Source organism: Phodopus roborovskii, unplaced genomic scaffold (genome assembly GCF_943737965.1).
Source record: "Phodopus roborovskii unplaced genomic scaffold, PHOROB, whole genome shotgun sequence".
Taxonomy (NCBI): domain Eukaryota; kingdom Metazoa; phylum Chordata; class Mammalia; order Rodentia; family Cricetidae; genus Phodopus; species Phodopus roborovskii.
Genome location: NW_026126480.1, coordinates 2,028,533 through 2,053,443, shown reverse-complemented (window position 1 = coordinate 2,053,443; position 24,911 = coordinate 2,028,533). Strand labels below are relative to the sequence as shown.

At 41.7% G+C, this 24,911-nt stretch overlaps 1 protein-coding gene across 1 annotated transcript in view; it reads right to left on the bottom strand.

Moving 5' to 3' along the window:
* The window catches only part of Me3 (malic enzyme 3), a 172,707-nt gene that overhangs the window by 23,524 nt on the left and 124,272 nt on the right, over positions 1-24,911 (bottom strand). The window contains exon 6 of the mRNA XM_051192187.1: positions 18,542-18,645. Coding sequence (XP_051048144.1) covers positions 18,542-18,645 — 104 coding nt within the window. The remainder of the gene's footprint in view (positions 1-18,541; positions 18,646-24,911) is intronic.

Here is a 24,911-nt window from a genome sequence, read left to right as displayed (position 1 = left end):
GAGTCATATCAATGCTGCTCACTCGCTCACAGGCAGGGACTGCATTTGAAAATTGCCACCAAATAGGTCCCATACACTCTGACTAGAAAATAATAAATCTTTCCATAGCTGATTCCAAGTAGGCCTCATGCTTGTGATTCATACCACTTTGGCAAGGAAAGGCCCCTTCTCCCTAATCATGTACCAAGCATGGATCAATCAGGACCTCTTTCTGAATGAACATGACCATCACAATTTAACTCATGGGATATTAACCATTGTTTATTCATGTAAAGGAAGCCTAGGAGACATAGCTACCAAATACCAGAATCAAAGGGCTACAATAGATTAAGCCTACATGCAAAGCTCTTAGGCTAAGGACTCTTTCTAAAAATAGCTTTCTAGTATCTGCTCCATTGTGCTTCTATCTATCCAAAACTATGGAAAGCCTTTGATGAGTCAATACAGCCATTCAATGTTTTAGGAAAAGAGTAGACACATGAAAGGATTGGTGGGATTTTGGTGTTGTCAATTTACCCCGACTTGTTCAACTAGTTACAACCTAGTTAAGAACAAAACCAAAAATTCGACATGGAAATCTAAATGGATCAGGTGAAAAACAGCTCTCAATTCATCCATGTACAATCAAACACATGCTTTTACTGAAACATAAATTCAAATGTTAATTATCAATTAAATACTTGTAAAATTCCAAGAACAATGGTTGCAGAATAGTTGGCCTTTGATGGGTACCGTTGGCGCCGCAGCCCGCCGAGTTTTGAATTGCACTCTCAGTCACACTCACTCACACTACCTTATCATGATCACACAGCTTCCAGACAAGGAGTCCTGAGTGGCTCTAATCAGTCTGTACTTCAGCTTTGCATTAAAAGCAACCCAGATTTAGAAGAGATAAAACTCAATAGGTAGTGGAGCTTGACTCTTTCTTGGCTGGAATGATATATGGTGTAGTAAACACTAGACAGGGATCCAGAAGAATAGTTTTCTGTTGTCTCTGACAAACACTGAGTCTTGCCTGAGACTTCTTTCTCTCTGGCTCACAGTTCCCTGATCTGAAGCCATTACAAGTGGGCATAGGTTACCTAATGCTTGGGGTTGGATGTGACATCTTGGCATTTCCCTCAGGTGTTTCTTTAAGATGTGGTGGGGGTGGGGTGGGGATGGCAGGGGACAAAGGATTCTTCATAGTTCCTACTAGGAGTTAGCTTTACATGGCAAGGAAATCTGGAGTCTTAGGGTCTGTACTTACAAAGGCACAACAGCAGGTGGCCATCATTCAGTTGCAACAGCAGAGAGATGACCTAGTCTCCTCCAATCTGGGCCCTGCTCAGAGCCCCTTACTCTGGGCACTCTCCCAGTCTTAGGGTAGCCTATAATACTATTGCCCTTTAGTCTTGCCTTGTCAGAAGACACCCTGATCTGAGACAGGCTCCTGCTTATCTGTCCCCGTTTGCCCCTTTGAACTCTGTAGTCCTGGCAGGAGCAGAGAAACATCTGACACTTCTGCAGAAGAAGAGTCTCTCCCAAGACAAATGGAGATTCCCACACTTCTCCACTCTGGGGCACATCCAGGAAGTGCTCTTTGAACTGTCATGGAATTCATTCCATTCCAGGGCTAGGGCTTTCTTATAGGCACGGGTTGATGGGTGGATGTATGATTCCTCTCCCAGGCTGTAAATAGTGACCTGTGTTTGTGAGACAGGTTAAGGACATCCAGGCCAAGGTAAACAGAGTTGGACATCACTTGGGGGCCAAGATACAGTTGTCTGAGGCTCTTCCCCTCATAGGCTGCCCAGAGGCACAGAGAGGGCTGCTGGTGAGAGCAAACCATTCCAGAGGCTGCAGACGATCGATCTCTGTTCCAGAGATTAAGGCCTGCCATTCTTTCAAACACCTGGCCTGACCCCTTTCAAGCCTGAATAAACATGAAGCTGGAAGGAACAGGTGAGCTTGCTCAACCTGCATCTGAATCCAATGACTAAAAGCTACGACTAATATTCCCAAGGGAGTGTGCTCTGTTTTCCCTATGAAAACCACATGCAGGTCTCCCTTGGCCTAGCGCCCAGTGAAACTATCAGTCATCACCCCATGGAAAATTATTTCTTTTCTTTTCTTCTTCCAGAAACTAGAACTGGCAGAATCGTGAAACTCTAGGTCTTTAAAAAAATTTTACACATTCCATTAAACTGTATGCCCTTAAAATGCTCTCAGATAAATTTCCCTAGCAAAATAAGTTTAGATAACTTTTTATATTACATGTACCAGACTTAGTGTATATTAAAGGCTTTGAAAAGTTATGCAAGAAGAAAAAGGTTTAACCCAGCAGTTTCTAATCATATTTGACTGTAGACTTCACCTTGATGTGTGGTTGTTCCTCCCTATCCCTTCCCCCCACCCCTCCGAGGCAGAGTGCACTTTGGGAGATGTGATATCTGCACAAACAACTTTGTGCATTTGGGGCTTGGGATTCAGGGCTAGCCATCTCTCTCTGGAATTACTGCATTGCTGTCACTGGCTAGGATACTACAACTACAAGACTGCTCTCACCCTCTTTATGTTGGCTCCCCTCCCCAACCCATTCTCCACATTTTTTTTTAAACAGACCTGTGTAGGCCACCTAATCACATTAGCAACAATAATTGAAGTAAAAGATTTCATGAATTTGGTGGGGAGGTATGGAAAGAGCCAGAGGGGCAAGTTTTAATATCTGCTACGAGCAATGGAACCTGCTAGAATGCAAAGATCTTACAACTAGAAGGGGACACACCATGTCAAGGACAATAACAAAGGTTTGTACAGACATGTGGGAAAACATAGGAAGGGCAGGCAATTCTGTTTTTTTGGGGGGGTCAATAAGAGCCTCAAAGAGCAGGAACTCAGAGGAAGAGCAAAGTTTTCTAGACTGTGTCAGTGTGGATGGGGGAGGAGAGAAGTCTTAGGCAGAGGGAACAACATACACATAGAAGGGAGTAGAAAATCCTCCTGGATTTACAAAAAATGCATAGAGCTTGATCTTGGAAGTAAAAAGGGATGCGTTTTGGGAAGATGAGGCTGGGTAGAATCCAGGCTCATATCTTAAAGCGACTTTGCAAAGAGCCAAATATTCTTCAAGGAGTGCAGAGACCGACTGAGGGTGTGTTGGCTCACTTTGTGTCAATTTGACATAGTCTAGAGTCACTGAGAGAGGAGGAGGGGCCCTCAGTTGAGATACTGCCTTTATAAGAGCTGGCTGTAGGCAAGCCTGTTAAGTATTTTCCTAATTAGTGATTGATGTGTGGCCCAGCCCATTATGGGTGGGCCCACCCCTGGGCTGATGGTCCTAAGTTCTAAGAAAGCAGGCTGAGCAAGCCATTAAGAGGAAGCCAGTGAACTGCGTTACCCCATGGCCTCTCCATCAGCCTAACTCCTGGCTCCTGCCCTGTTTGAGTCCCTATCCTGACTTTTGGTGATGAACAGTGAGTGATGTGGAAACATAAGCCAAACAAACCTTTTCCTCCTCAAGTTGTTTTGGTCACCGTGTTTCATCAATAATAACCCTAAAAAGACAGAGGAGCATTGGCAGGAAGCTGACATGTGTTTCAGGCAGTTCAGCAGAGTAGATGATGGATGGATACCTGGGAGGGCACACTGGAGACAAGTTCTTCTGCACAGTAGGAGATGGTGAAGGATTGGTGTATGACAATGGGGATATGGAAGCAAAAAAAAAGAATTGAGGAAAAGATGTCCAGGAAACAAAAATAATAAATCACAAGGAAGGCAGACTATGGAGGACTAGAGAGAGTTTTGACATCAAGAGTCTGATTCCATCTCTTACTGCATAAATGACCATAGATAAACAATTTGACACAAATTTCAGTCTTCACCGGCAAGGCAGAGGGATGATAACACCTCTGTTTAGGTCCTGTTATGAATGTTAAATGAGATACTGCACATAAAATCCTGACGCACTGTAGGTCCTGATGAAAATGGACAGGATTTGACAACAGGGCAGATGCAGAAGATGAAGAGGAGGAGCTCTCTCTCTCTCTCTCTCTCTCTCTCTCTCTCTCTCTCTCTCTCTCTTTCTCTGTGTGTGTACTCTTTGTGATGAGGGATGAAGAAAGACAGATACATTTACTAGATTAGACAGTTGAGCCTGAGGTTCAGTGTGGCATTTGAATGAATTTGTCTGTGAAGTAGAGAGCTGTGCCTAAGGTTCAGGAGGGAGAAGCATTCAACTGGGGGTAGTGTGAATAGTTGAAATCATAGGGCTAAATGAGGTTCCTAAGGAAAGTATTTATAAAGCAGGTAGGGAGCAAAGCTGAGGACAAAATCCCAGGACACACATAAGATTGAAAGAGTCATGGAAGAGTTCAGCAAGGACAGGGATCAGGGGAACCACAGGAGTAGAAGTTATTGTTGGATGTCTCTCCTGGTCCCACTGGACCAGTTTCTCTTCTACCTACCAGGTCTCCACAGTCACTTATGAAATAACATTCTAAGGCTTAATATTAAAATATTGTTTGGTCAATGGCTCAGGCTTATTACTGGCTAGCTATACCTATATATTAACCCATTTCTATTAATCTGTGTATTGCCACGAGCCTGTGGCTTACCGGTGATGCTCCAGCACATTACTCCTTCATGGACTACATGGTGTCTCCCTGACTCCTCCTTCCTTCTCTCTGCATCTTTGTATTTCCTGCCTAGCTATGTTTTCCCTGGCAGTTGGCTGAAACAGCTTTATTCATTAACCAATAAAAGCAATGCATATTCTTAACATACAGAAGGACATCCTACATCAGGCACATGTGATCGGAAGTGCCACTTGCTGTTGTCAACTAAAAACAGGGATTGAGAGTGTCCATTTTGTCACTGTTCGGAAAACACTGGTGAGCTTTGCAGACTATGTTCAGTGGAGTGGTGTAAAGGAATACGATGCACAGGGTTAATGTAGAAAATGGAGGAGGAATGCCAATGATTATTTTTAAGAAGTTTGGCTTCCAAGTGGGTTGATGGGGCAACCACCAGGGGTGCAAGACTGAAGAATGGATTTGTTCTGGAGATGGGAAGTGTACACAGAAGATAAGTGAGCTAGATTGGAGGGGAGATAAGAGATACGAGATGAGGGATGACTAGTTTCTTGAGTTCTTTGTATATTTTGGAGATTAGCCCTTTGTCAGGTGTAGGATTGGTGAAAATCTTTTCCTAGTCTGTAGGCTGCCGTTTGGTCTTGTCAACTGTGTCCTTTGCCTTACAGAAGCTTCTAAGTTTGAGGAGGTCCCATTTATTAATTGTTGATCTCAGTGTCTTGTGCTACTGGAGTTATATTCAGGAAGCGGTCTCCTATACCAATTTGTTCAAGGGTACCTCCCACTTTCACTTCTAAGAGGTTCAGTGTGGCTGGATTTATGTTCAAGTCTTTGATCCATTTGGACTTGAGTTTTGTGTGTGGTGATAGACATGGATCTATCTGCAGTCTTCTACACACCATCATCCAATTGTGAGAGCACCATTTGTTGAAGATGCTTTCTTCCCCCCATTGTACACTTTTAGCTGTTTTGTCAAAAATCAGGTATTCGTAGGTGTGCGGGTTAATATCAGGATTTTCGATTTGATTCCATTGGTCTACTTGTCTATTTTTTGTGCTAATACCAGGCTGTTTTCAGGACTATAGCTCTGTAATAGAGCTTAAAGTCAGGGATGGTGATGCCTCCAGAAGTTCTTTTATTGTACAGGGTTGTTTTGGCTATCCTGGGTCTTTTGTTTCTCCATATAAAGTTGATTATTATCCTTTCAAGGTCAGTGAAGAATTGTGCTAGGATTTTAATGGGGATTGCATTGAATCTGTAGATTGCTTTGGGCAAGATTGCCATTTTTACTATGTTTATCCTAATAACCCTATTAAAAAATGGGGTACAGAACTGAAGAGAGAATTCTCAATAGAGGAAATAAAAAAGGCTGAAAGACACTTAAGAAAGTGCTCAACATCCTTAGCTATCAGGGAAATGCAAATCAAAACAACTTTGAGATACCATCTTACTCCTGCCAGAATGGCTGAAATTAGAAACACCAATGACAACTTATGCTAGAGAGGATGTGGAGAAAGGGGAACACTCCTCCACTGCTGGTGGGAGTGCAAACTTGTACAGCTATTTTGGAGATCAGCATGGTGGTTCCTCAGGAAAATGGGAATCAATTTACCACAGGACCCGGCCATCCCCCTCTTAGGCATTTACCCAAATGATCCACATCCATGCAACAAAGACATATGCTCAACTATGTTCATAGCAGCTTTATTTGTAATAGTAAGAACCTGGAAGCAACCTAGATGTCCCTCAACTGAAGAATGGATAAAGAAGATGTGGCACATCTACACAATGGAATACTACTCTGTGGAAAAAAAAAAAAACAATGGAATCTTGAAATTCGCAGACAAGTGGATGGAACTTGAAGAAACCATCCTGAATGAGGTAACCCAGTCACAAAAAGAGGAACATAGTATGTACTTGCTCATATATGGATTTTAGACCTAGAACAAAGGATCACCAGCCTATAATTCACACTGCCAGAGGAACTAGGATACAAGGTGGATTCTAAGAGATTCATATAAGGTCCCTCACAGAAGGGGGAAGGGATAAGTTCTCCAGAGCACATGGGGAGTGGGGGGGCAGTGAGTGGAGAGAGAACTAGAAGAAAGAGAACTAGAGGAAAGCATGTGGGACTAGGAAGATTGAGTCAGGGGAGGAATAGAAGACAGAAGAGAGAGAGAGATAGAGATAGATAGATAGATAGATAGATAGATAGATAGATAGAGAGAGAGAGAGAGAGAAAACATGAAAGAGAGAGCCATTATATATTGAAGAGAAAGCTGAACCTAAAGAAATGTCCAGAGACCTACAAGACTGACTCCAACTAACAATTTGAGCAACAGTGGAAAGGCTACCATAAATGCCCTTCCCTGATAATGAGATCAACAACTAACTTATCTGCCATCATGGAGCCCTCATCTAGTACCTGTTGGAAACAGAAGCAAGCACCCACAACTAAACACTGAGTTGAACTAGAATCCAGATGCAGAGAGGGAGGACAAGACCATGCTGCAGAAACATAGAGACAGTGGACCTGAACAAGGAGGAGGTAACAGGCTCCTGTAGTGGCATATTCATTTTGTCTCATTCTGTGGCATTGACCACGCCCGTTGGGGGTGGAGCCAGGGCGGAAGTGACCTGTGGAACTAGGTCTGAGGAGGAGGGGGGGGGGATGCTCTCTGGCTTGCAGCTCTGGGACAGGAGCACTTCTGGAGGAATCCTTGGGACCAGGAACCTGCTGGTGTTCATCTGTCTATGTTGTGAGTTATTTCTCCCTGAATAACCATCTATTCAGCCTATTTGTTTCTCCTGATACTTATTAAACATCAATAGGGCCCCAGACTGATAGCTGGGAATCCAGCATGGGACTGACTCAGACACCCTGAATATGGGTCTCAGCTAGAAGGCCTGAGCAGTCTAAGGGACCTCAGACAGTGGAACCAGGATGTATCCCTGGTTCACAAAAGGACCTTGAGGGCACATCCCCCATGGAGGGATAACTGTCTTAATCTAGAGACAGGAGAGAAGTCCTAGTCCTTATTTCAAATGACTTGACAGATTTAGATGACCCCTCCTGGAAGGCATCACCCTACATGTGGAGTGGAGGGCAATGGGAGGGGAAGTTGGGGGGCATGTGAGGCGGGGAGAGAGGGAAAGAGGGAGAGGGAACTGGGATCGATATGTAAAATAAAAAAATAAAATAAAATACAATTAAAAAAGAATATTAAATGGTAAAGTTAAAAAAAAAAAGAGAGATGAGGGATGAAATGAAGGAGGTGAGGATAGGGAGATCCTAAGGAACTGTGAGGAGGTAGGAGCTAACCCAGCTGGAGTGTGAAGACATGGTCAGATGTCATGGATCAGATATTAGCTATCTCACCACAACTCACCCACAGGCATACTTGAGGGGTTGACTGTTCTAGAAGTTATGAGGAGGCAGAGGTTGAAGAGGGATTCACAAGGATGCCAGAGAAACTAATCCATAGGCAAGGAAGCAGGAGATCATAGATTATAGAGTGGGCCCTCTGAGTGGATAAAAGAGACGACAAAGTGGAATGAACATAGTGAACATCTTTAAGTATTTGAAGGACCATTCTATGGGCTGGGAGTTGAGCTGAACTTGTTTTGTGCATAGCTAATGGGCAGAAGAAATAGAGACCCAGTCCTAGAGTCACCTAAGGTAGAGGTTTTAAATACGGGACTGACTGAGGTTGCTGGTCACTGGAGGTGGTTTTTGCAGTCACTATGGCTCCATTTGGTAAGGGATTAGTGGATAGGATTCCAGCCTGGAGTATGAGGATGGACCTCAGAGACCTATTCTTCCCATATTCCAGACTGGGAAAGTCCCTCATGTGCCTGCCTAGAAGTGGGCTCCTTGCATGACATTCTGACCTCACTGGGAGGGAAAACCCCATCAACTATCAAGACATTCTCAGGAAGCAGCAACTGCCAGCAAACATCTCAGGATAATGTGGCCACTCCTCAGTCATTATGAGAGGGCTAATCCAGGCCAGACAGAAAACACTTCATGAACAGTTGGATTTCCTCCTGAATTTCCTTGTTTGTCTTGGTTCCTAGGCAATCACACAAGGCAACAATAATAATCCCTGATCTAGGAAGAGGGTGGAGGTTAACTGCTGATCCTTTAACCTCTCAAAGGTCAGAGGTCACTCCTAAGCTTTTTTTTTCCTTCTAAGTTACAGCAACTCACTCCAAAAAATTCTTGTTCATAAATCTCACATCATTGTCTCTCAACCATCTGGAGTTTCACAGATAACAGATCAATTTCCCCATAGACTGTGTTGCAACTGTCCTGAGGCCACTGGTATCCTCCACAAACCTCTCGGTATATCTCTGTTCAGAGCTACTACAATCCATGATACAATCATATATTGATCTTCCTCAGAGTCAGAACCTCTCACAGAGAACTAGCTATGTTCCACTCAGAGTTACAACAGTTGATCTTGGGATGGAAGATGATAAAATGGAAAACAAGACTTTATTTAGAGACTGTCAGCACACAGTTATGTGAGGACCATCTTGAAATGTTACAAAGAGCTTAGATCCAATCAGTGCTCTTTCTACAATCTTATAAAATGAAAATAAAATCCTTATACTTTCATTGTGGTCTGGATGCCAAACACTAAGGGGCTTTCCCTTGGTTATGTTGCTTTAAAAACTACCATGAGATGCCTGGAGCACCCCCTTGGGGTTAGGTGGAGCTGGCTGAGGTTTGAGGTTTCTTGAGAGCTGTGGGGGTTGCTCAGCTCTGGTGAGTGATGGGGCAACTGGACGACTGTCGTCAAGAAGGAGAAACAAGAGAGAACCAGATGACTAGCCACTGGGATTATGAGACTTGGCTCATCTTCTTTTTCCTTCTGGTAATGTGACAAGGGATATACTTTACCACATACTCTGTGCCATGACAGTACCTCCATCAGAGGCACATAGCAATAGATCTGCCTGATGTTGAACTGGAACCTCCAAAACTATTAACTATAATCTTCATAATCATCCCTAGTATTTCATTAGAATGATGAAGAGCTGACTAACTTAGGGTTGTTGACATTGTTAATAACTTAAACAAGTGAATTGCTTATTGTCCACAGGCATTTAAATTAGACCAGTATCCAGTTTACCAAGAGGCTGAATAGATACTTGCTTAATAATTAGATTTTTTTTAAAAATGAGAAATGGGGGACTGGGGAGATGGCTTAGCGGTTAAAAGCACTGGCTGTCCTTCCAGAGGCCCTGGAGTTCAAGTCCCAGCACTCACATGACAGCTCACAACTGTCTGTAACTCCAGTTCCAGGGGATTTGATACCTTCACACAGAGGAGATATGTGCAGGCCAAACACCAATGCACATAACATACATACAATTTAAAAAAATAAATGAGAAATGATTTGTTGATGAGAATTGATATTTAACTCATTGTGTTAGTTTGAATGTAATTGCCCCCATAAGCTCATAGGGAGTGGTACAAGTAGGAAGTATGACTTTGATAGAGTAGGTATGACCTTTTGGGAGGAAGTGTGTCACTTTGAGGGCAGGCTTTGAGGTCTCACATATACTCAGGCCATTGCCAGTAACCCAGTTCACTTCCTGTTGCCAGCTGATCAAGAGGTAGTACTCTTAGTCTCTTTTCCAGCACCATGTCTGCTTTCATGCTACCATGTCCCACCATAATAAGAGACTAAATCTCTGAAACTGTGAGTCACCCATTGAATGTTTTTCTTTATAAAAGTTGCTGTTGTCATGGTATCTTTTCACAGCAATAAAAACCCTAACTGAGACACTTGAAATTAAAGGTTTTTTTTTTTTAATTACAAAAGAAGTATCTGCATATAACAAATAAGCATGAGAAAATGAGTAATTTGGTAAGCAAAAATCCCAGGCAATCTAATTCTGTAATGGTAAATACTATTAACAATTTGGTATATATGCATCCAGATAACTCTTTGCTTATGTACTGGTTAGTTTCAACTATCAACTTACCACAACCTAAAATTGCCTGAGAGGAGACTCTTAGCTGTGGGATTATTTAGATCATTTTGGCCGGTGACCACATCTGTGTGTGTGGGATTGTATTGATTGTGACCCAGCCCAATGTTGGTGGGACTATTCCCTAATCAGAGGGCCCTGGGTTGTATAAGAGTAGAAGAAACTGGCTGGACAATAATTGAGCAAGGACTCATGAGTTTATTCACTGTTTATTCCTGACTGTGGATGTGATATGTCTAATTGCTTGATTTCCTTCCTTGACTTCCTCTCAGTGATAGACTGTCACCTGGAATTTGTGAGGCAAATAAACTCTTGCCCCCTCCCTTATCTTGCTTTTGGTCAGGATACTTTATCACATCAACAGAAATGAGATTAGACCACTTTATGCCAGATCTATTAAGGGAGCTTCAAAAACACAGCTGTTCATGTTTCAACCCAGAGACTCTACTTTTTGTTGTTGTTGTTGTTTATTGGTTTTTGGTTTTTGTAAGCACGATTGGCGATTAAGAAGGTAAGTTAGATATATGTGTGGTGAGTGGGAGCTTAGTTTAGCATTTCACACCTACTTTATTTGATCCTTTGTTTCTGTTCTGCAGTAGACAGGGAGTGGGGAAGGAGGAGGTTGGGTGTGCCCAAGGTCACATAATTCAACATAGTTTTGTACACTAGAAGAATCAGTTTTCATTTCATGGAGAGAGAGGTGGGGAGGCAATAAACTTCGTTTAACTCTGGCAATATCTTGAACATATGGAGAATAAGCTGGAGGCTACATTAGCCTCTAACTTGCTATTGAGCTGTAGAAGCTGTAGGAGCTGTAGGAGCAGCTGGAGTAAATGAAATCAGAAGCCTGTATTACAGAGTCCTCATATATCCAAGTTGTATTTTATGTGTAGCATTTCGTATGTGCTACACACCTAATTACCTGCTCAGGGAAGACAATGCCATCTTAACACTCTTCTTTGTTGAACACAGAATGCAAACAAAGCTATAACAAGGGATGAGGCCTTTTATTCACTTTCCTCACTGTATTTACCAACAATATCCCAGCCTAATCCTAAATTTCATAGAGTAGTTGGGTACAGATCAGGTAGTGGTGATGGGTTATACTCTCTTTTCTTTCTTCTGCATAGGTGGCCACAGCCATTCTGTCAACTTTAACATTTATGGGCTGGAAGTTCACAATTTTTATATTTCTATCATTATTCTTGAACTACTGACTTACATAAACACTGAGCCAAAGAAAGCATAGAAGGTCAGGTTATCTAAACACCACCGGATACAGATGAAATGTTTTGAATGCAATATTTTTGAGAACAGGATCAGGATGTTTTGATACAGGGTCTCACTATGTAGCTCAGGCTGGTCTTAAACTCACAGTCCTCTTGCTTCATCTCCATGCATGTTGGGATTATAATCTTGTGTTTCCATGCTCTTCTGAAAGCAGAGATCTTTATATATTTGTAGATTATTTACCAGCCTGTCTTAGTACCTTGGATATAGCAAATGGTAGTTAAAAATGCCTTTCAATTTCATATAATACAATTCCATGGATATATATGTAACTATGCCATTATTTTCTGTTTTTCTTGCATTTCCAGGGAATCTTCTATACTCTTGGTACACTATTTCTTGTTTGTCTCAGGATGATGGGCTGTGGTAGTTTTTTCACTGCCTGGTATTTATACTGCTGTGTAATCCCCCTCCTTTAGAACTCAGAATGTACCTATGATTTGGCTTAATTAGTGTAATGTGGTGATAGTTATACTGTGCCTGGTTCAGATGTTATTCTTTATACATTATTCATTCTTGAGAATTTCATATATATATATATATATATATATATATATATATATATATAATGAAATGTGGTATTTTCTATCCCTTTTACCCCATATTTGCCCAATGTGTCCCCTTCCTAGCTTCAGGTTTTCCTCTTTTGTTTGATAACTCATTAATTTCAATCAGCATTGCTCATATATATGTTCACAGATGTGTGTGTGTGTGTGCTTATTTGTTTGTTTGTTTGGGGGGAGAGAGAGAGAGAAACAAGACAGAGACAAAACAGTCATTTCATGAAGCTAAAAATGTAGATGGCTTCAAAACAACCATGTACAATAAAGGAACTTCTGGAGGCATCCCAACTTCAAGCTCTATTATGAAGCCATAGTCCTGAAAACAGCTTGGTACTGACACAAAAATAGACAGGTAGACAAATGGAATTGAATTGAAAACTCTGATATTAACCCATATACCTATGAACACCTGATTTTTGACAAAGAAGCTAAATTTATACAATGGAAATAAGAAAGCACCTTCAACAAATGGTGCTGGCATAACTGGATGGGATGTATAGAAGACTGCAGATAGATACAGATCTATTACCATGCATAAAACTTACGTCCAAATGGATCAAAGACCTCAACATAAATCCAGTCACACTGAACCTCTTAGAAGAGAAAGTGGAAGGTAACCTTGAATGAATTGGTTTAGGTGACTGCACAGACACTGACATCAACAATTAATAAATGGGACCTCCTGAAACTGAGAAACTTCTGTAAGGCAAAGGACACAGTCAATAAGACAAAAATGGCAGCCCACAGAATGAGAAATGATCTTCACCAACCCCACATCTGACAAAGGGCTGATTTGCAAAGTATACAAAAAAACTCAAGAAGCTAGTCACAAAAACAAAACAAAACAAACAAAACACCCAAACAATCCAATTAAAGAGTGGGGTACAGAACTAAATAGAGAATTCTCAATACAGGAATCTAAAATGGCTGAAAGACACTTAAGAAAGTGCTGAACAGCCTTAGCCATCAGGGAAATGCAAATCAAAACAACTCTGAGATACCATCTTACTCCTGTCAGAATGGCTTAAATCAAAAACATCAAAGACAGTTTATGCTGGAGAGGATGTGGAGTAAGGGGAACACTCCTCCACTGTTGGCAGGAGGGCAAACTCGTGCACTCACTTTGGAAATCAGTATGGTGTTTCCCCAGGAAAATGGGAATTAGTCTACCACAAGATCCAGCAATTCCACTCTTAGGCATATACCCAAAAGATGCACATTCATACAACAAGGACATAGCAACATTATTTGTAATAGCCAGAACCTGGAAGCAACCTAGGTGCCTCTCAATTGAAGAATGGCTAAAGAAAATGTGGTATATTTACATAATGGAGTATTAATCAGCAGAAAAAAGTAAACAAACAAACAAAAAAAAAATGGAATCTTGAAATTCGCAGGTCAATGGATGGAACTAGAAGAAACCATCCTGAATGAGGCAACCCAGTCACAAAAAGACAAACACGATATGTAATAACTCATATATGGATATTAGACATACAACAAAGGATCATCAGCCTACAATCCACACTGCCAGAGAAGCAGAGTCCTCATACATGGTCCCCTGGAGAAGGGGAAAGGGACAATATCTCCTGAATAAATTGGGAGCATGGGGGGAGCAGAGAGAGAGGTAGGAGAAAGAGGAGGGGAGGAGAGGAGAAAAGGGCATGAGGGAGCAGGAAAATTGAGTCGGAAAAGAATAGAGAAGAGCAAGAAAAGAGATACCATAATAGAGGGAGCCAGTATAGGTTTAAAGAGAAATCTCGCACCAGGGATATGTCCAGAGATCTACCAGAATGACCCCAATTAACAATCCAAGCAATAGTGGAGAGGTTACCTTAAAAGCCCTTCCCTAATAATGAGATTGATGACTACCTTACATGCCATCCTAGAGCCTTAATCTAGGGGCTGATAGAAGCAGAAGCAGAAGCAGATACCACAGCTAAACTCAGAGCCAAACTCCTGGGATCTAGTTGCAAACATGGAGGAATGATGAGCAAAAGGGTCAAGATCAGGTGGGAGAAACCCACAGAAACAGCTGACCTGAGCAAGGACCCCAGAATGATAGCTGGTAAACCAGTATAGAACTGACCCAGACCCCTGAACGTGGGTGTCAGTTAGGAGGCCTGGACAATATATGGAGCCTCTGGTAGTAGATCAATGTTTATTCCTATGATATGAATGGACTTTGGGAGCCCATTCCACATAGTGGGATATTCTATCAGGCTAGACACATGGGGTGGGGGGAGGGCCTAGGCCCTGCTCCAAATGATATGATAGATTTTGAAGACTCCCCATGGAAGGACTTACCCTCTCTGGGGAGCAGAAAAAGGATGAGATGGAGGGTTGATGGGGGGCAGGGAAGGAGGGAAGGGAACTGGGATTGACAGGTAAACCAAGCTTGATTCTAATCTAAATAAAAGGAAAAATAAAAAAGAAATAAGAATTTTACATGAAAGGGGTTATTTATAAATTTGACAAAAAATACAATTAAAAAGAATTTGAAAAGAAAAAGAGTAGATGACTTCTTTTGTACACTAAAGGTCTTTAAAATCAAGTATTTTCCGGATTCCTCAAACCTAAGTAGCTTAAGAATTCATAGATTTAGAATTTGTGCAACTAGGGCTGGGCATGGTAGCACACATTTAATCTAGAAATTGGAGGAAGAGGCAGGCAGATTTCTGTGAGTTTAAGGCTATCCTGGCCTACAAAGCAGCTCCAGTATAGTCCAGATATGATACTTCAGGTCCTACCACATAGGAGAGAAGGAAAGACAGAATGATTTGAGAACTACACTCAGCTTTCTATTGTGGGTCACAGATCTATCTATCTATCTATCTATCTATCTATCTATCTATCTATCATCTATCTATTTTTTTTTTTTTTGAGACAGGGACTCATGTAACCCATGCTGACCTAGAACTTGTTATGTAACTGAGGATAACCTTGAACTTCTGATTATCCTTCATCCACCTCCTAAAAGTTGGGACTACAGTTGTGTGCTGCTATCCTGGTTTATGTGACTACAGAGATTGAACCCAGGACCACTGAGGATGCTAGGTCAAGCACTTTACTAGCTGAGCTACATCCCAACCCCTGTGACTCACAGTCTTGTGGTGATGTATTATTTGTGATTTATTAAAACTTGCCTGAAGACAGGGGAAGCAAAGCAGCCAAGCTACTAGAGAGCTTACCTCTAACAGGACTGGAGCATTCCTATTCTCAATTTGGCTAGAGAATGAATGGCTCCTATTCTTAGTGTGGCCGGAGAATGAATACCTGATACTGACCTTGCTCTTGTTTTATATACCCCTCTAATGCTGGGATTAAAAGTATGTGATCCCAGGTGCTGAGATCATCTTTGTGTGAGCTATATCTCTTTAGGACTGGATCAGTCTTGTGTAGATCTGGGTGGCCTTGGATTGACAGAGAACTGTTTACCTCTTAATCCTGATTCCTAGGATTAAAAGTATGTACCACCTCTTAGCTTCTGGCTGCTGGGATTAAAGGTATGTATCACCACTGATATATATATAGCTTGAGGCTGGCTTTGCTTTCTGAATCCTCAGGCAAGTTTTAATAGATCATAAATAATATATTACCACTCAGACTTAACTGAATATTCCTTTGTCTAAGGTTGGTCTTCCTCAGTGACCAACCTTAAAGGCAGGAAATAAGCAAGAGTAATGACTTGTCAATACTTCTCTCTTTTCCCACACAGAATCTACAGATGTGTCAGTTAGTAGGGAAGGGTATAAAGAGGAAGCTTTTCATTGGCAGGATGTCTGGGCAGTGATGAGGACAATGAAGGCAGGAGTCACACTTTCCCAAGATTCTTTCTTAAAAAACAGAGTGTTTGTCTTCAGGGATTCTGACTCACCCTCAGGCCAGGCATTTCATCTCAGGCCAGGCTAGTACATTCTCAAGAGTACCTGGGGAGCTGAGATCATTTTCCACCTACAGTATCTGCAGAAACATCTGTTCTAGCTTGCTAGAAAGTCAAAACAATGAACTGTCAAGCCATCTGTCATCTCTTGCGCAGAAGGACACATTCCTGTTGGCTGATATACACTCTTCCCTAAGGGTTTACCCTGGACTGCCTGTGTGTTTGTGGAGCTGTAAACTGATTTTGATGATGATTTAAAAAGCCTCTTGACATCCTAGTTTATTTAACCTTTACACAAGAATAGCAAGACTTCTCTTTGGGGAATCATGGAATGACTACTGACTCATAAGCAAGCGACCAGCCATGGAAACAGGAAGCAAAAATAGGTTCTCTAAGGCAATGCCATTCCCTTTGCTCAGGTCCCAAAGCATTATAAGAAACAGCTCACAGGTAGAGTTGATACACTGGGTTCACCTCACAGTCTTGCAAGGTACTTTGTACCTTTATGAGCCACGAGAGTAACCATGTCATCTCAGGGCTTTAGCTTCTTCCATTCAAAAGGGCATGATAATACTTATCCTGCTAGCTACATGGCATTCTAAAGAGGTCAAACTAGAGTAACAGTGTGGGAAGACACATTCAAAAGCATATCCTCCTTGAAGCCATCCATAGAATCACTAATCACTACCAAAATGCCAAACAACATATCTTAGCTTTCCTTCCATGGCAGAGAACACATATCCAGAACTTAGTGTATTGTGTCACTTACTTTGTGCCTAAAATGGCCTTTGTTGGCACTGTAACCTTTGGTTCTCCTTTGAACATACAGAAACAAGTCCAATTCTCTTCTGTAAGAATAGCTTTCAGATGGCCAGAAGTAGTCCTGCTCCTTGAAACAGAGTAGCCTCCGAGTCCTCTCAGTACCAAATCAAGCATTTCTTTCCTTCCACTGTCACCACTATTGTTCTTTAGAGGTACATTTTGTGTTGATTTGAAGGTGGCATTAAGACAGTCTGAAAGGGGAGAGTGAAGTAGGACTCACCTCCTTTGTTCTAGATGTCCTGCTTCTATTAAGGCACCAAAGCTTGAATTAGCTTCTTTGGTGGCCACATCCCAGTGCTGCATTTCCTCTGTGGCCTTGACTACAAACATGTAGCCTTCCCAGTGTCACTTCCCTTCAACCAGCTTATTCTACCTGGTACCCAGTGTGACAATTCTCAGTTCTCACTGGAACTTACTGTTTACCGATCTTACACCTTTCCTCATTCCTTCCCTACTTCCTACTTCTCCATGTCCTCATTTCCCTTCTTCCTCAGCCTAGACCTTTGCCACACCATTGTAATTCCCTTCAGTACATTCTCATTTGCCTTCTTTCCTGGGAAAATTCCAAGCCTGATTCATTTGCCTCATCACCTCTTTTCATCTACCTCACTCTGCCTCTACTCTCATCCCATGATGAAGATTGTGTTTCAAGGCCTAAACTACTCCAGGTGCACATTTGACCCCTGCTTTTCTAGCTTACTCAAACTTCTGCTCCTACCCTGTGACTTATTATTAGTTTTCTCTTTTCTGCATCATCCTTCCCACACTAGAGAACCTCAATATGCTTTTGTCTCTTTTCAAGGGAGAATGAAATGTGTTTTGTCTTCATAGGTCCAGTGAATTGTAAACACTCTGGCTTGCCCAGCTTGTGGAGAACATTACTAGAACTCCTGGTAGCATGCCAGTGTGGGCAGCCATGGTGGCTGGCAGAATAAGCAGGAGAGGAGGGTGGAGCTGCCAGCATTATGCTCTCCAGAGTAGACATGGGCTCCCACAAATCTAAAAGGCATGGATTTGGGGAGTCTGTTGTACTGGTCTATTAACATTCCCCTGTGAAGATGGTGAGCTGCTTCTTTCCAAAGGCATTTAATCAGGAGGCTAACACCTTTTCACCAGAATAGCAGTGTCTGTATCCACACAAACTACTCTGAGCAGCTCAAACCAAGAGGGTTTCCCTCCCACAACAGATATTTAGCTCCCTCTGCCTTCTTGAAGGTTATGGTGGAGATAGGCCCACACCACCACACAAAGCTTCCAGACTTTCAAGTGCACCTGTCAAGTTGACATTTTCAGATCACCACCAAGGCATGCCATGGCGGCCTCTTTTGTAATTCTTCTAAAGTGAGGTTGACTTTAGCAATGGTACCTCTTAAGAGCTCTCTCTAAAAGGGGTAGCATGGTCCACTTACTTATCTGTCACAGCCTGCATGAATTCATCCAGTAGATCATCATACTCCTTCCCACGAACACGCTGGTGTTTCAGGCCAATGTACAGAGGGTCTCTGAGAAGCTCCTGAAATAGAGAGCATCCACTTACTGAACATGCTCCACTCTTCCTACTCTGTTATTGTTGTCTGTAAAGTAAGCATCTGGGTTTAGTGGGAAAGACAGGAGGTAGGAGGATAGAAGGAAGTAGGAATCTGCCTGAGTTTCCCTATCCCTACCTAGGGGCAAACTCCTGAGGGTCTAAGCCCCTGACTCACTGTGGATTCCCAGGCAATCCCTACTTTGGGAATGAGCAGTGCTTTAAGGCAGATGATCCTCTACCAGACATAATCTTTCAAACCCTGGCTGTAGGCTCTGGGTTTATTTCAGGGTCTCTCAATAGTATCACTATTGACACCTTGGCTTGTATAATTCCTTAATCTGAAAGCCTACCTGAACATTATAGGATATTTAGCAGCATCTCCCACCTATATCCACTAAAATCCAGCATCACCCACAGCTGTAACCATAAAAATGTCTTTAGACATTGCTAAAGGTATTCTTTTTTTTTAATTTCTAAAATGGTTTATTTTACTGTGCACATGTGTCTCTGTGTGGCTATGTGTACTTAAGTGTGATGCTCAGGGGATGCCAGATAGGAATAAATATATACTGGAGTTGAAGCTATAGCCTGTTGTGGGTCATCCAACATGAGTGTTGGAAACTGAACTTCAAACCTCTGCCCACTCTTAGCCACTGAGCAATCTCTCTAGCCTCTGGCTTAAAATTTTTAAAGGAAAAAAATAGAAAAAATATTTAATTTTTATTAAAACACTGTAAAAATGACAAAAAGGAAAGTTTCCCACATAAGCACTGTAGGGTGCATAGGTTTAAGACTACTTTTTCAAGTGTTGAGGGAATGTGGTGGTTTGAATAGGAATGGCCCTCATAAGCTCATGTATTTGAATATTTGGTCATTAGGAAGTGGTGGTACTTGAGAGGGATTGGGAAGTGTGGTCTTGTTGGAGTAGGTGTGACCTAGGAGGAGAAGTATGTCACTGAGGGTGGACTTTGGGGTTTCAAATGCTCTTCCTGCAACCCAATAATCCAGATGTAGAACTCTCAGCTACCTCTCTAGTACTGTATCTGCCCATGTGCTCTCATGCTTTCTGCCACAATGATAATGGACTAAACCTCTGAATGCAAGCAAGACTCAATTAAATGCTTTCCTTTATAAGAATTTCCTTATAAAGAATTCCTTTATAAGAAATGCCATGATCATGGTGTCTCTTCACATGAATAGAACACTGAGACAGGGAATATTCAATAGTCCCTAAATAAAGGGACTGAAGCATTAGATGTTGTCATACTAACTATCTGCTCATTGGGGGTGAACTCAGAAGAGCTTATGGAGAGCCTGAAAGCCAGTAGCCAAGTCACAAGATTGGTCTTACTGAACCCCACAATTTTTCCCTAAGAAGGCTTAGGCAGCATTGCCAATCAGGCCAAATTAGATGTTCTACTGTTGTCTATCACCTTGTTGTTCTATCTAACACATACAAAGTTTGAGGTCTCCACAAAAGGTGTCCCTTCCTACATGGTGGAAAGATCCATTCTTTTCCTAAGTTAATCTCAAATACTGAAAAGAACACTATAAAAGTTTAGGCTGGAAACATATGATTGCATTGTCATTGCATCAGCCAGATCAATGAAGGTTAGGAAGTTCCAAGGCTGAATGGTTTGGAGCCTGAAGAAATCCATCCGGCACACACAAAGTTAGGAAACCATGAAGATGAAAACCTCTGGAAATGTGCAGTTGATCCCAGGTCAATGATTTCTTTCAGATGCTGTGTCACACATACATCAAAGCCATCAGAAGGAGGGAATGAGGACCTGCAGTGAATTGAGATCACTCAGTTTCTTCCAAGGAATTAGGAAGAAGCATAATCTCTTCTCTGGGTACTTTGGGGTGATTGATGTAAACTGTGGAACTGATCAATAGTAGAAGTCAAATAATTTCTGAGAAGGGCTTGGAAATGGGAAGTCCCAGTGAGAGTACAATCGAGAAGTTCTCCAGCATCATGTTGTGGTATAGGAGCTTCCTAGCATCATTGAGTAGATCCCACTCCTCCTCAGTGAAATACAGGCACACATCTTCCAAGCTCACACAGCTCTGGGCTGGGTTCACTGGTTCTTCCTCCATGGGGGGGATTTGCGGGCAGTGGCTGGTCAGCATAGGCTTGGAGTCCTAAAATCTCACAGGGCCTCAACTGCTGTCTGGGAGAAGACTGTGCTAGGTCACAAACACATGCTGCAGCTGCCACCCAGCAAATAACCTCGGCCCATACCCGCTAAATGTATTCTTGAAGGCAGAATTGCTCCCAGTTGAGAACCTATGAAGCTGAATTTACGTGGCATCTGGATTGGGAAGTGGGAGTCAAGACTTTAGGGGAGAAGGTCCGGATCCTCGCTCTAGTAAGATAAGACCATGTGGAAACACTTAGATTAATAGAAATGGAAATAGAATATTTAAGACAGAGCTAGCCAATAAGAAACGCTAATAACTGGCCAATAGCTTTATATCTAATACAGCATCTCTGTGTGTTATTTGGGGCTGACATGGCTCTGGAACCAGGCTGGTAGGAAAACTGCTTGTAACAAAATGGCACCCAATGTGGGGTCCCAGAACTTTCACTTAAAACTTAACAAAAGCTTAAAAAGGGGTTTTAGAAACAATAGAACAGAGACAAGCAAGGCTTCTTGGTAGCAGCATTTTTCTCGGTTGGGCTCTGTTTTTCTAGAGACAAGCAGAGATTTGCGTGGTTCCTTTAAGGGAGATTTCCTGACTTAGCATAAGTGTCAAACCCTGCTAACAATTGAATGGTGTGTACAAGAGCTGACAATGGCAGTGACCACATCTCCAAACCTATGTATATTTTAAAACTCACAATGTACTGTGGTTGTGGATGAGTAAGCTGTCACAGAGAAGGATGCACTGCCTTGAGAGATAGTGTAGCATATGAACACAGGGGCTACATGAAAAGATGCTCAGATTCTCATAGGGTAGCTGGGTCTCCAGGCAGATGAGCACAAAGGAAGGTTTGAGACTGGAGATGCAGTGAGGGGGAAGGTGGCTGCTATGTTTGGGAATCAGGAAATAATTCCCTGCTAGAGCCTCTTGGAGTTTCCCATTTCTGTGTCTTATTCTACCACAATAAGAGTTCATTGGCAAATTCATAGTGTCATCTCTATCTAAGCTGATGTTGTAAGATGTGAAGACAAGGGTAACATTCGTCAGGTTTTACCTCCACCCTGACAGGCTGCTGTGACTTTGAGAAAAGTTTTTTCTTTTTTCTTTTTTTGCCATTTTTAATTGTTATTGAGTTATATATTTTCACCCACTCCCCTTGCCACCTCCCCTTTCCCCTTTTATCTTCCCCCTGGCCTTCATTCTCCCAATTTACTCAGGAGATCTTCTCTTTTCCCCTTCCTAGGCAGATACATGTATGTCTCTCTGTAGGCTGGTTGTCCTTTGCTTTATGTCTAATATCTACTTTGGGGTTGGGTTTGGGTTACCTCATTCAGGATGACTTTTTCTTGTTCCATCTATTTGCCTGCAAATTTCAAACTGTCATTTTTCCCCCTTCTGAGTGGTACTCCATTGTGTAAATGTACTACATTTTCTTTATCTAGTCTTCAGTTGAGGGGCATCTAGGTTGCTTTCAGGTTTTGGCTATTACAAATAATGCTGCTGTAATAATTGTGGTATGAATGTGCATCCTTTGGATATATGCTTAAGAGTGAAATTTCTGGATCTTGAGGTAGACCGATTCACATTTTCCTGAGGAACTGCCACACTGATTTCCAAAGTGGCTGTACAAGTTTATACTCCCACCATCAATAGAGAGCGTTCCCCTTTCTCCACATCCTCTCCAATGTAAGCTGTCCTCAGAGTTTTTGATCTTGGCCATTCTGACAGGTGTAAAATAGTATCTCAGAGTTGTTTTGATTTACATTTTTCTGATGACTAAGTATGTTGAACATTTCCTTAGGTATCTTTTGGCCATTTGAGATTCCTCTGTCAAAAGTTCTCTGTTTAGATCTGTATGCCATTTTTGTTGTTGTTGTTGGATTATTTGGTCTTTTGATGTCTAGTTTCTCGAGTTCTTTGTATACTTTAAGATCAGTGTTCTGTCAGATGTAGGGTTGGCAAATATCTTTCCCCATTTTGTAGGTAGTCATTCTGTCTTGTTGACAATATCCTTTGCTTTACAAAAGCTTCTTAGTTTCAGGAGGTCCCAATTTTAATGGTCGATCTCAGTGTCTGTGCTACTGGTGTTCATGTTCATGAAGTAGTCTCCCGTACCAGTTTGTTCAAGAGTACCTCCCACTTTCTCTTCAAAGAGGTTCAGTGTGGCTGGATTTATGTTGAGGTCTTTGATCCATTTTGACTTAAGTTTTATGCATGGTGATAGATATGGATCTATCTTCAATCTTCTCACGTCCCCGTCCAGTTATGGCAGAACCATTTGTTGAAGATGCTTTTTTACATTTTATAATTTTAGCTTCTTCTTCAAAAATCAGGTCTTCATAGGTGTATGGATTGATATTAGGGTCTTTGATTTGATTCCATTGATCCACCTGTCTGTTTTTATTTTAACACCAAGTAGTTTTCACTAATATCTGTCTATAATAGAGCTGAAGTCAGGCATGGTGATGCTGCCTGAAGTTCCTTTATTGTACATGATTGCTTTGGCTATCCTGGGATTTTTGTTTTTCCATATGAAGTTGAGTATGTGAAGAATTTTGCTGAGATTTTGATGGGCATTGCATTGGATCTGTAGATTGCTTTTGGTAAGATTAGCATTTTTACTATATTGATCCTACTATCCAAGAGCATGAGAGATCTTTTCATTTTTTGATGCCTACTTCAATGTCTTCTTTCAAAGACTTAAAGTTCTTGTCATATGGGTCTTTCACTTGTTTAGTTAGAGTTACCCCATGATTTTTTATGTTATCTGTGCTACTAAGAAATGTTGTTTCTTTGATTTTTTTCCTTAGCCCATTTATCATCTGAATATAGGAGGACTACTGATTACCAGGAACAACTGATAAACACCTTCATTAATGTAGCAGAAGACAAGATTAATTCAAAATAATCATTAGTGCTCTTATATTTTTTTCTTTATTTGGTATGATTAGTATGTGGCAGGGGACTTTTTTTTTTTTTTCTTTTTTTTTTTTTTTTTTTTTTGGTCCAATCTATTTGGTATTCTGTAAGCTTCTTTTATTTTCATAAGCATGTCCTTTTTAAGGTTGGGAAAATTTTCTTCTATGATTTTGTTGAATATATTTTCTCTGCCTTTGAGCTGGTATTCTTTTTTATATAAATTTTTACTTAAATTAGAAACAATCTTATTTTACATTTCAATACCAGTTCCCTCTCCCTCCCATATCCCCCATCAACCACCAACCCACCCCCCCATCCACTCCCCAGGGAGGGTGAGGCTTTCCATGGGAGATCATCAAAGTTTGTCATGTCATTTGGGGGGGGGCAGCTAGGCCCTCCCCTGTGTATCTAGGCTGAAACAGTATCCCTCCATGGGGAATGGGCTCCCAAGGTTCATTTGTGTACTAGGGATAAATACATACTGGTTTGTACAGAGGCGCCATAGACTGTCCAGGCCTCCTAACTGACACCCATGTTCAGGGACCCTGGTTTGATCGTATGCTGATTTCCCAGCTGTCAGACTGGCATTAATGAGCACCCATGTGCTCAGGTCAGCCATTTCTGTGGGTTTCCCCAGCATGATCTTGACCCCTTTGCTCATTACTCCTCCCTGTCTACAATTGGATTCCAGGAGTTTGGCTCAGTGTTTACTGTGGGTGTCTGCTTCTGTTTCCATCTGAGCTGGTATTCTTTATGTTCCATCTTTTCATGGTGCCCCAGATTTCCTGGATATTTCATGTTGGCTTTAACATTTTCTTTGACCGATAAATCCATTTCCTCTATCGTATCTTCAATTCCTGAGATTCCCTCTTCCATCTCTTGTATTCTGTTGCTTATGCTTGCATCTGTAGTTCCTGATCATTTGCCCTGTTTTTACATTTCTAGAATTGCCTTGGCTTGTATTTACTGCTTTTATTTCAGTTTTCAAGTCTTGAACCATTTCCTTCACCTTTTGATTCGTTTTTCTTGGTTTTCTTTATGGGACTTGTTGATCTCTGCCAATTTTTTGTTTGTCTTTTCTTCTACTTCTTTAAGGGGATTTCTCATTTCTTGGTTGAGGGCCTCGATCATCTTCATAAAGTAATTTTTAGTGTCCCTTTCTTCTGCTTCATCTGCGCTGGCAT